This window comes from Lissotriton vulgaris, chromosome 11 (assembly GCF_964263255.1).
Source record: "Lissotriton vulgaris chromosome 11, aLisVul1.2, whole genome shotgun sequence".
Classification (NCBI taxonomy): Eukaryota; Metazoa; Chordata; class Amphibia; order Caudata; family Salamandridae; genus Lissotriton; species Lissotriton vulgaris.
Genome location: NC_141699.1, coordinates 391,053,264 through 391,065,862, shown reverse-complemented (window position 1 = coordinate 391,065,862; position 12,599 = coordinate 391,053,264). Strand labels below are relative to the sequence as shown.

At 45.0% G+C, this 12,599-nt stretch overlaps 1 protein-coding gene across 1 annotated transcript in view; it reads left to right on the top strand.

Moving 5' to 3' along the window:
• Positions 1-12,599, top strand: part of LOC147679844 (calcium/calmodulin-dependent protein kinase type II subunit beta-like) — an 820,445-nt gene that overhangs the window by 390,052 nt on the left and 417,794 nt on the right. The window contains exon 4 of the mRNA XM_086942481.1: positions 4,297-4,351. Within this exon, the coding sequence (XP_086798607.1) occupies positions 4,297-4,351 (55 nt within the window). The remainder of the gene's footprint in view (positions 1-4,296; positions 4,352-12,599) is intronic.

The following is a 12,599-nucleotide window of genomic DNA, read 5'->3' as shown; positions in this document are numbered from 1 at the left end:
CCTTTAATTGCAATATCACAGTTTTTGTGTAAATCACGAGTCGGTGTAGTTAAAGAATAATTTGCATAAACTGCAAATCTGTGGCTCGAACCAAAGCATACTTCACTTGAACTTCTATCTGCCTCCATGTAGAAGGTGAAACTGTTTCAGCACAACAACAAACACCACAGTGTATTTTATGTGTTAACGCGCCTCTTCCTATTAGGCGCGATTTTCAGTGAGTTCTGGTATTTCAGCCAACAAAATGGTAGAACTGTTACATGTGCTTGTAAGTACATTTAACGGTAGAAGTCCCAGCCTGCTTAAAGTTGTTGACTGTAAAATCTAGACTACCTAAAATTCACCCCATGGCAACAACTTTTCAGTTACAATTGTTGCCCTTCAAACATATGATGCAAATTCCTCTTAGAACCAATCAAGTGAAATTTAAACGGGAAGACGTCTCAATGCCTCTCACCACTCTCCCCTCTCACCACTCTCCCCTCTCCCCTCTCACCACTCTCCCCTCTCCTCTCTCCCCTCACTCTCCCCACTCTCACCACTTTCCCCTCTCTTCTCCTCCCTCTCCTCACTCTCCCCTCTCCTCTACCCTCTCTCCTCTCCCCGCTCTCCCCACTACCCTCTCACCCCTCTCACCCCGCTCAACTCTCTCACCACTCTCCCCTCTCACCACTCTCCCCTCTCACCACTCTCCCCTCTCTTCTCCTCTCCTTCCTCTCTCTCCTTACTCTCCCCTCTCCTTACTCTCCCCTCTCCTTACTCTCCCCTCTCCTTACTCTCCCCTCTCCTTACTCTCCCCTCTCCTCACTCTCCCCTCTCCTCTCTCTCCCCTCTCCTCACTCCCCCCTCTCTCCCCTCTCCCCCCTCTCCCCCTCTCCCCTCCTCTCCCCCCTCTCCCCATCTTTCCCCTCTCTCCCCTCTCTCCTCTCCTCTCTGCCCTCTCCTCTCTACCCCCACTCTCCCCACTCTCCCCTCTCATCTCCTCCCCTTCCTCTCTCTCCTTCCTCTCCTCTCTACCCTCTCTCCTCTCCCTGCTCTCCCCTCCCCCCTCTCCTCCCTCCCCCCTCTCTCCCCGCTACCCTCTCCTCTCTACCCTCTCCTCTCTACCCCCACTCTCCCCTCTCATCTCCTCCCCTTCCTCTCTCTCCTTCCTCTCCTCTCTACTCTCTCTCCTCTCCCCGCTCTCCCCTCCCCCCTCCCCCTCTCACCCCTCCCCCCTCTCACCCCCCCTCCTCTCACCCCTCCCCCCCTCACCCCTCTCCCCCCCTCACCCCTCTCCCCCTCTCACCCCTCCCCCCCTCTCACCCCTCTCACCTCTCTCACCTCTCTCACCCCTCTCACCCCACTCCTTCCTCTCTCTCCTTACTCTCCCCTCTTTCACTCTCCCCTCTCTGCCCTCTCTCCTGACTCTCCCATCTCTCTCCTCTCTCCTCACTCTCCCTTCACTCCTCTCCTCTCACTCCTCTCCCCTCTCCTCTCCCATCTCTCTCCCCTCTCCTCTCCCATCTCTCTCCCTTCTCTCCCCTCTCCTCTCCCATCTCTCTCCCTTCTCTCCCCTCTCCTCTCCCATCTCTCTTCAAGTACACCAAATTGTCAATGAGAAATTACACTGCGCTCAACGCAACATACACTCCAAATACCACTCAGTGCCACATAATTACACGCCACATAATTACACTGCACTCAATGCAACATACACTCCAAATACCACTCAGAGCCACATAATTACACGCCACGTAATTACTCTACTGAATGCAACACACACTCCACACAATTCCACTCAGTGCCACATAATTATACGCTACATAATTACACTGCGCTCGACGCACTTACACTCCAAATACCACTCAGTGCCACATAATTACACACCCCATAATTACACTGCACTCAATGCAACATACACTCGAAATTCCACTCAGTGCCACATAATTTCATGCCACATAATTGCACTCTACTGAATGCAACACACACTCCACACAATACCACTCAGTGCCACATAATTATATGCACCATAATTACACTGCACTCAATGCAACATACACTCCAAACAATGCCACTCAGTGCCACATAATTACACACCACACAATGACACTCTATTGAATGCAACACACACTCCACACAATACCACTAAGTGCCACATAATTGTATGCTACATAATTACAATGCAACATACACTCCACACAATACCACTCAGTGCCACATAATTATATGCACCATAATTACACTGCACTCAATGCAACATACACTCCAAATACCACTCAGTGCCACATAATTACACACCACATAATTACACTATCTATCTATGGCCCTCACTCTATGGCCCTCACTCTATGGCCCTCACTCTATGGCCCTCACTCTATGGCCCTATCACCCTCCCTCTATCTATCACCCTCCCTCTATCTATCTATCACCCTCCCTCTATCTACCCATCTATCGCATCACTACAGCATCACTCCGCACCACCACAGCATCACTCAGGGGCACCACAACATCACTATGCGCTACCAAAGCATCACTGAACGCCACAGCATCAATCTGTGCAACCATTCAACAACAGCTGGTTCAAATATGTGCTCTTAATGTTTCAAGCTTTATTAAAAATGTCACAAAAAGATGTTAATATTTCACTTCTGTTCTTGGATTTTCGTCACAATAAAATACAATGAACATAATCTTCACAAAAGTTATTTACAAAAGTTTAAGCTAATGCCATTATATATTACAATAACTGATTTAAGTATTAATTATTAAAAAAATTAAAAGCCTTTGTTATTTGTAATATCAATACATCTAAGTCACGTAAATACAACACATATTGCATTGCAAATGCTACAGGTGTCACATTTGCGAAAGTTACAACTATTGGCATTGTCAATGACATAACTATTAATTTTGCTATTTTCAAACCCAACACACAAATACATTTGTCATTTACAATACCAATAGCTCAAACTTTCCTAATGCGAGACCTATTGCATTGCAAATGCTTGTTTTAAAAAAGGTGAAGAGTAATATTTTTGGGGTACAAAGATATATGGTTTACTTTGGGGTTAGAACTGGGGGTCTCAAAATAGGGGCGAGACCTGTTAATGTGCAGTTGGGGTGCACCCCTAACCATTTGTGCTGGGGATGAGGGTAATGTTAAGTTGTAGGCAGAATGGATGTTTTTGAGTTGGTTGTGAAGCTGAGTAAATTTCGAGTTGGAGCGAAGATGGGTGATTTTGAATTGAGGTGGGACTGGGCTCATCAACTTTCTCATAAAACACATTCGCTTGTATATATTTTAAAGCTCTGGATTGGCTAGGAGATGCTACTTACGTTATTATAAAATCCTCTGTATTCCATTGGAACACTGCAATTCAGCCTCAGTTTGCATCAGGAAACATGTATGAGTACTTTAGACGGCACCAGGATACTTTTAATGTGCTTTTGTGTTGCATTAGTTGGGTTAAGTGTAATATTTCCGATGAGAAAAATAGTGGATTTTGACAATTTCCCCATTTGTATTGCCTATTCTAGCTTGAAAATACTGACAGGCCAGTAAAATGCTAGCCAGGTGGGAACTATAGGTGGGATCAGGTGGTTTGGAGGTGAAGTTGAACCAAGGTCAGGTAGGCTTGCTTTGAGGTTAGGATCATGTGCTTTTGCATTTGGTTTTAGCCAGGTAGTTTTGAATTTAGGTGGGGCTAGTCAGATTTGTTTTTGTTTGGGGCGGTTGTATGTCAGAATATTGTATTGAGAAATACTGTGTGACTTACATATCTTGTCTTAAATATAATCTACAAAGACTTCATCTCAGTGTGTGTAGACTTTCTATTGTTAACTCCAGTTGGATGACATTCTGAAGATATTGAAGACAAAATATTCTGAAAACACTATTCAGATACCACACCATGGAATTTTAGTAGTTTAAGATGGGGTGGACCTCTACCATTTTATTTGAGAATATTACATGGTATTTTGATCACTAAAGGTGATTGAGTAGTTAAGTAGAGTTAGGATGAAGGATGAACATGGTTGGTTTTACCTTGGCGCACAGCCGGGGCATTTTAAGTTTAAGAGCCAAGTTGTTTTGTGTTGTGATTTGTGAAGCTGGTTCTGAGTTTGGGTGAAGCTAGGTTGTTCTGAGGTGGGATCAAACTGGATGGAGTTGTCTTGAGGTAGGAACTATAGTTTTTGGGTTGGAGAAGCTTCTGAAGTTGGGCGTTTAAGTGGAGCCATGTTGTTTGCGAGTGTGGAGTTGATAAAAAATCCTGCAAAATAAACTGACCTCACTCTCCATTCCTTTCTTTTCAGTTCGCCTCCATGACAGTATATCTGAAGAAGGATTCCATTATCTCATATTTGACCTGTGAGTACAAACACTTCTCTTTTCTCCTTACATGATGTATTACTCGACTCATACTTGCAAGTCAGTAATGATAGCTGGGCAGTATTGCATGTTGTCTAAGCAATAGTACCATTGCATTGCTTAGATAACATGGAAGAAATTGTGGGATCTGATACAAACTACATCTTCCACTGATCCGGTCTATGGAGCGGGGGACCTTACATCTGTCTAAAGTAGCAATGAGATCTCATATGTTAGCAGTACTGATGATACCTCTCAATAGTTTTGATAGAACTCTGAACTCCTAGGAATCCTTTGTGTGTGCAGAACCAAAAAATAGGCCATCCCGAAGAACTAATCAGATGCTTTTATATGTACCTGCAGATATTGTGAAAACCTCTTATATGCACACGGGAATACCTTTAAGGTTTCTTACATAGGTCTATAGGAGAGTTGGGGAGAGAGTGAGAGTGAGAGAGTTTTAGAGCACTGAGGGCATGCCATATGTCTTTACAGACCTCATATGTGTTGATAGGAAAGTGGGATTTTTTTTTCTGGGTCCTGGAGAAGTCCGTGGCAACTGGGCAGAATACAATGCGGCTGCTTTCTTCAACCATGCATGGCTCTTGGACTCAAGCTCTGTTTTCACTTGTGTTGTATAACTAAGTTATTCCCTTTGGACACAAGGGTGGCATATCAGATTGCATTAACTCATGTATTCAAATCCTGTTTCATCTGAGCAATTACACTCAATAAATGCAGTGTCCATTCAGGGTTATAGGTTTAAAAAAAATATATATCTTTTATTTACAGGAAGGAAAATAAGACTTTTAAAATTAGAAATGATAAGACTGTTGCACATTCTGATTCTGAGATTCACCTTCAGAAAATTTAGGGGAAGATTTTGAGTATGGCGAGTAAAGGCTACTCTGTCGGGATGGCAGGGAACATTGCTTCTGCCATCCAAAAGGATCGCTGCCTCTGATATTTAGAGTTGTACGCCAACCCCACAGATAACTCTAAACAGCAGCGAGAACTAATTGTAAGTTCTTGACAGAAGGTTCCATCAGACATAATGGCGGCGCGCCAACCTTTTACAAAGTTTTTCATTTTCAAATACAAACTCCCAAAGCGAGAGTTTATTTTTGATAAATGAAAACCTACTGACTGCCACGCCATGAGTTTTCTCGCGTGGTGCGGGAGTTATTATTATTATTATTATTATTATTTTTGTACTGTATCTCACCACCAGGTAAAGGCCAGCAAAAAACGACATATAATCGCCCACTCTAAATTGGGTGGTCAATCAGATGGCCATCTGCCAATGGCCTGTTCTCCTTAGGGTTGTTGGAGGAGTATGTTGGCTATGGAGCCGTAGTAGGTTCCATCATCGACATACTTAAGGTTTGCCCACTTCTAAATCGGAAAGGTGGGCTTGGAGTTTAGATAGAGAGAGGGTCCTCCGCTGCTGGTGCGACAGAGTACCCTCTCCACCAAACGCAAAATAAGCTCATTAAAGCACTCATTCTATAAAGCGCTATACTACCAATAACATTGGGTTTTGTGGCCTGAGTTATCCTGTGAGAAAATGATATGGTGATGTTTTCAGACTTCCTAAAATCTTTTTTCTGAGCTTTATTTAACACAGATAGGGATGCTAACCATTTCAATTCCATGGATTTGAGCAGAATTCTTCGAAATAAGACAGGGGTCCAAAATCGCAAACAAAAAAAACCAAAGTGACCTACAAGCACTAAAGAGAAACTAGGATCCCAACTCAAGGCCAAAAGTGACACTGTCACTGTCACAGTTGATAAATGTCTTGTTATTCAGGTAATGTCTTCTTATTCAGGTAATAGCTACCAGGTGTCCAGTACTTAGTATCCACAACAGTGGATGGTTAGGGGTAAAATCAGATAAAGTCCAAATTGGTTTCTCAGTTACAGTTCAAAAAGATTGTTCCTCTGGAGTTGGGCTTACCCCCAAAGTAGGTCCCAGAATTAAGGGGAGGGAGTAACATTTAAAAGCCCATATAGTGAAACTTTCAGGTTGTGGTTAAGATTTTGGATTGACAGGCACTGGACATTCAAATAATAAGGAACAGTAAGTTGTGGAGGGGTCATTCAAATGGTTCTAGAACTAGGATGACCAGTCACAGACAGCACAACCTTATCTAAAGGTGTAGAGGAAGAGGATATCTCTCTCGGGCAGCGACCTGTCATAAATGGCTGATACTAAGTCAGGGATAGGGCTGGGCAGATTTGGGTTGAAGAACCAGCACCAAACACAGCTCCATAGGTCTTGATATCTATTCAAACCGATGTTGCCTTGGTTGGTTCTAATCTGCTGAGTTTCAAGGTCCTCATGGCTACTGAATAATAATTCCTTTGATAAAATCTTTGATATGACCTAACGTGGCTGGGCTTTGTGGGTCCCTTTGGATAGTAACTTACTCTGATCCACTCACACTGTGGTACAGTTTCTGATTTTGCCAGGATGAATACTTACATTTGTAGGCATAGGGACTCTGAGGGAATTTTATAAATAGCCATTTGAAGATCTTCCTCCGCATCCTCAGGGTTTGGAAGCAGTAGCAGCATTAACTTGTGTGGACAGGTACTGCTTGCTCTCCAGTATTAGGGGTGTCTTTCATAGATTCACATGCTTGAATATTCCCCGTCGTCGAAGTGGGAGTCCCACGGTACATAAAATAGCAGTAATATATGTATGTATAAGTAAAATCATTATAATTATAATTATAAAAAATACATATACATAAATAAAATACAGTAAAATATCCATAAAGCTCAAAAGTACCATAGAACAGACTAGGCCCATAGAAAGCCTAAGGGAGAAACTCAACTTGGTAACATATCAGTGTCATTATGTTTTGGTCCGAAATCCGGCCAATCAGGCCGCAGCTTCCTCTAGAACCTTCTCCTCAGAAGCCCAAGACCTCAGATTTTCTACTGCACGTCGTGTGAAGGGAGTCTCCCTGAGCTTTGCTCAGTTTTCTTCAACTCTAGCTGTTATTTCTTCAAAAATGTCTTCAAATAAGAAATCTTTGGTTAAAGCCTGCCCTTCCTGTGGTAAACTGCGCCTTTTCCATGAGGATCCTCACAGTAAATGCATTTACTGTCTCTACCCAGACCACGAGGTTAAGAACTGTAAGTACTGTCGCACTGTTCCTCCCAAGACTCTGAGGGATAGAGAGGCCCGTCTCCTTCTCTAGCTACAGAAGTTGAAGACTTCAGAGTCTGTGGTTTCTGATGTAGAAAGTTTTTCTTCAGGTATTTCCAGATCCTCTCAGAAGCGTGGGTCTGAAACTGAGGTTCTATCTCCTTCAAGAGTAGACTGTTGGAATCCTCCAGGATTGTTTCCCCACAGGATTTGCTTCAGGGCACGTCTACGGGACCTGGTTCTCTGACGTCTGCGCCCAAAGCCTTGCCTTCCTCTCAGAAATCTGGCATTGGCTCGTCGACGCACCCGTCGACGTCTTCAGCGACGACGAAGTCTGTAACCTCTACGTCGACGACGACATGTTCTAAGTCACCTCGTCGACGACAGCCCAGGAGACGAGGCCCATTACGTCGATAGTTAAGATCTCGTCGACGAGTGTCAAGTCGGTACCGTCGACGAAGAAATCATCGTCGACGCTTCTATCGTCGACGCGAACACCGTCGACGGTTCCGTCGTCGACGCGAATACTGACGACGAAGACCAAGTCACGAAAAAATCTTCAATTTCAGCGCCTCAGGTTGGTCGTACAACTACTGCTGTTGCATCAACGTGCTCGTCGGCATCTCATCCTTCTCCGGCCACAGCTACCACTTTTACAGTGGTTACTGCTTCTACCTTGAAGACGGTGCCTCTCATTCAAATAAGTCCAATAAGGAGTGGAGCCCGTCTTCCAGACAATTTGTTTCAATCAGGTGGAGAAGAATCAGACCATGAATCGGAGGTGGAACAACTGTTTGGACAGGCATTTAGTCCATCTGATTTGCACATTAAGTGCCAGGAGTACAGTGATGAGGGTGACGAAGAGGAATACGTCGAAGGTGGGAATGATTTATTTCCTGTTGACGAAGCAGAAACAGTAACTTCAGAACCAGTTACAGAAATACCTTTATCTTTAGTCAAGAATTTGCAGCACATGCTTGATGACTATAACCGCAGGTTCCCTCCATCTACACCTGCCTCCCCAGCATCACAACCTCCTCCCCAGCCTCAACCTCAACCTCCACAAGCACCTGCTCCGGTTCCACCCGCGTCACCGGGAGGAACTCGTCCTGACACTGACAATGAGGATCCTGCTCCTCATGACACTGACGACGATGACGTCGATATAAATGAGTGGGACAATTACAGGGCTCAAACACCTTCCACTCCGCCCACCTCACCTCTTGCATCGCCTCCAGTGGACATTGCAAACTTCCATAATTTAATGGTCCGTGCTGCGAAACGCTTTCATCTCACTGTCAAGAAACAGCAACATGAAAGTGACTGCTTCCTGTATGATTTTTAGGACGTTTCACAAAGACAATCCCACACAATTCCAATTATTGACTTTATTTGGACGGAGGGCCTTAAACTAATGGAACATCCAAATTCAGTACCTGTAGTCTTACCCAGATTGGACAAAAAATATAAGGCTCCAGCGTCCGCTCCAGCCTGTTTGGTGTCACAACCAAAAGCAGAGTCGGTTATTACTCAAGCAGCACAGAAAAGATCTCGTAATCCGGCTACATCACTCACGTCTCCTCCTGATCAGGAAGGCCGCAAGTTGGACTCTATAGGAAAAAAGTTTACTACAATGGCCGCCACTACTGTCAGAGCGGCAAATACCTTGGCTATTCTGGGCCGTTACGACGCCAGATGTGGTCCGAGATTGCCGCACTGATTCCTCAGATACCTGAGGCCATCCGTGCAGAAGTGCAGGCCATTATCCAGGAGGGAGAGGTAATCTCGTCTGAAATTATCGAATGCGCGCTCGACATTTCATCCACGGGCTTTCGCCAATTAGGTGGGGCTGCAGTCTTGAGGCGTCAAGGCTGGCTGAAATCTACAACCTTTCGCCCAGAAGTACAAGCAAAAGTCCTTGACTTGCCGTACGATGGAGAGTCTTTATTTGGCAAGCATGTAGACAATGCTCTTGACGCGATCAAAAAGGACACTGACACCGCAAAGTCCTTAGCTACTCTCCAATATAAAAAGCGGCCCTTTCGGGGGGCACGAGGTAGAGGCGGTGGCTCCTCTACTTATTGTGGATCAGGCCAGTATCGCTCATACAATACCTACAGCGATAACCGGCAGAGAGGTTCTTACCAAAACCAAAATCGTCAGTCTTCCTCCAGACCATACCAACGGAAAACAACTTATAGAGGTGGCGCAAACAACAAAAAACAGTGACATTCTCAGTTCCTTTCGTCTGCCGACTGCATCTTGGAGGTCGCATCTCAAAGTACTTTTGCAAATGGTCCGAAATCACCTCTGACCAATGGGTTCTGGACGTTATCTCCAAAGGCCATACCCTGGAGTTAACAAAATTTCCTCCCACTCGTCCACCTTCGGGGCCACCCTCTCCCCACCTCAAAGAACTTTTGGCCCAGGTAAAATTAATGATCCAAAAAGGAGCCATCGAGGTAGTGCCGCTAGGTCAACGCGGCAAGGGATTCTATTCCCTATTTTTCTTAGTCAAGAAAAAGTCGGGAGAGTGGCGTCCAATTTTGGATTTACGGGCCCTGAACAAATTCATCATTTCCAAAACCTTTCAGATGTTAACTCTGCTTCAAATCCTGAATTACCTCAATCCAGGGGAATTCTTCTCAATGATCGACCTCCAGGACGCATATTTCCATGTGCCAATTCACTCCAGACACAGAAAGTATCTGCACTTCACAGTCGGACACCTGCACTTCCAATTCAAGGTCCTACCATTCGGCCTCCGTTCAGCACCGAGGGTCTTTACCAAGATCATGGCCCCGGTAGCTGCCTTTCTTCGCCTACGAGGCATACAATTTTATCCATACCTGGACGATCTCTCATAAAGGCTCCGAATCTTCAACTGGCAATCCAGCATACACAGTCTTGCCTCTCCCTGTTTCAAGACTTGGCCCTTTCCATCAGTTGCCAGAAGTCACACTTTCGCCCATCTCAACAGCGAAATTTTCTAGGAGCCTCACTAGATTCTCATCTGGCAATGGTTTCTGTCTCCCAGGAACGACAAGACCGTATGCTCCAGATGGTACGATTCCTCCAGTCAAAACTGTACTTTTCAGTCCGGATGATGAAATCATTCCTCGGCATGGCTTCTTCTGCCATACAGTTGATTCCCAACTGCAGACTACATATGAGGGTCATCCAAGAGGAGTTAGACAAGCAGTGGAAGCAGATTTCAGGATCGTTCAACGACAGGGTCCTTCTCACGCCCCGCATCCAAAAGGCTCTGGAGTGGTGGGCTCACCCTCCAAACATTTCAAAAGGTCGGTCTTTTCAAGACACTACTCCAACTCTAACGCTTACAACCGATGCATCCCTGGAGGGCTGGGGAGCACATCTCGAAGGCCTGTCAGTACAAGGAAAATGGACTGCGGTCCAACGCACTTGGCATATAAATCGCCTAGAGCTTCTGGCGATCTTCCTGGCCCTGAAGTCTTTTCAACGGATCGTTCAAGGTCAATCTCTGCTGGTGAGAACAGACAACACCACCAGCATGCATTACCTGAACAAGCAGGGCGGCACCAGGTCCCTTTTGCTTTCCCAACAAGCACAGGAGATATGGAATTGGGCAATTCATCACCAGATTCATCTCACTGCCATACATGTGCCGGGTGTTCTGGCGGACACACTCAGCAGGTCTTTCTTGGACAACCACGAGTGGGAACTCAATTAAGGGTGGGCGTAAAATCCATTTAGCGGGCGAATTTGCGGAATTTCCGCGATTTCGCGATCCGCGAATCTCGCGAAATCCGCGAATCAGCGGGGACGAATTTTCAGCCAAGCAAGGGTTACAGCAGTAGGTGCAAAAGTTGAACCGAATTTCTTTGTAACCTTTTACAAAAGGGTTACAAACAAATTAACTTCAACTTGGACACCTGCTGCTAATTGCTTCCTGGCGCCTCGTTGCCTACTTGCAACTATTCTCTGACCCTGCTCTGACCCTTGAAGTAGGGTCAGAGAAAAGTTACAAGTAGGCAACGAGGCACCTGTCCAAGGAATTAAACCTCATCAGGAAGCACTTACAGATATAAAAAACAGGAAGAAGGGAGAGGATGGCAAATACACCCATTTTGAGTTGTCAGGAGGGGTTAAACTAAAAGAGACCTTTACAGCACAATTTTCATATGCATTTTGCTAAAAATAAAAAGCTGTATGTTCTGTAGGGGCAACTCAGGAATCTGGCCCTTCAGAGATCCGGTCTCCCTTTCTTTCTCTCGTTCTCTCTCTCCCTCTCTCTTTCCCTCTCTTTCTCTCTCTTTCTATCTATCTATCTCTCCCTCTCCCATAAACGACTGCATGGGTAACTTCGCTATGCAAGCGGCTCGCGAAGACGCAAAAAGCCCTGCGAACACGCAAAAAACCCTGCGAACACGCAAAAAACCCCACGAACACACACAAAAAAGAAAAATTCGCACAAATTTGCGAATTTTGCGGATCGTGAATCGCAAATTCGCGGATCGCGAATTCGCAAAATTCGCCCATGCTTAAACTCAATCAACCAATCCTGGAGTTCATTTTCCACCAGTGGGGCCATCCGCAGATAGATCTTTTTGGACCAAAACATAATGACACTGATATGTTACCAAGTTGAGTTTCTCCCTTAGGCTTTCTATGGGCCTAGTCTGTTCTATGGTACTTATGAGCTTTATGGATATTTTACTGTATTTTATTTATGTATATGTATTTTTTATAATTATTATTATAATGATTTTACTTATACATACATATATTACTGCTATTTTATGTACCGTGGGACTCCCACTTCGACGACTGGGAATATTCAAGCATGTGAATCTATGAAAGACACCAATACTAGAGAACCACAGTTTACAGGGAAGTAACTTATGTTCTTATCAATGATGAGCCAGAGGTTCCTGGCCTGGGAGGTTAGGGTTAGTGTGGGTCGGGCCGACTACCAGGCGGATTCCTTGGGTGAGATGTTTTTCTGAAGGTAACTCCTTTCTTTTCTCTTGTGGGTGTTGAGCTTTAGACAATTGGACTTCATCCATATAGCGGCATCAGTCAGGCAGACTGTGAACTTGTTCCTTGT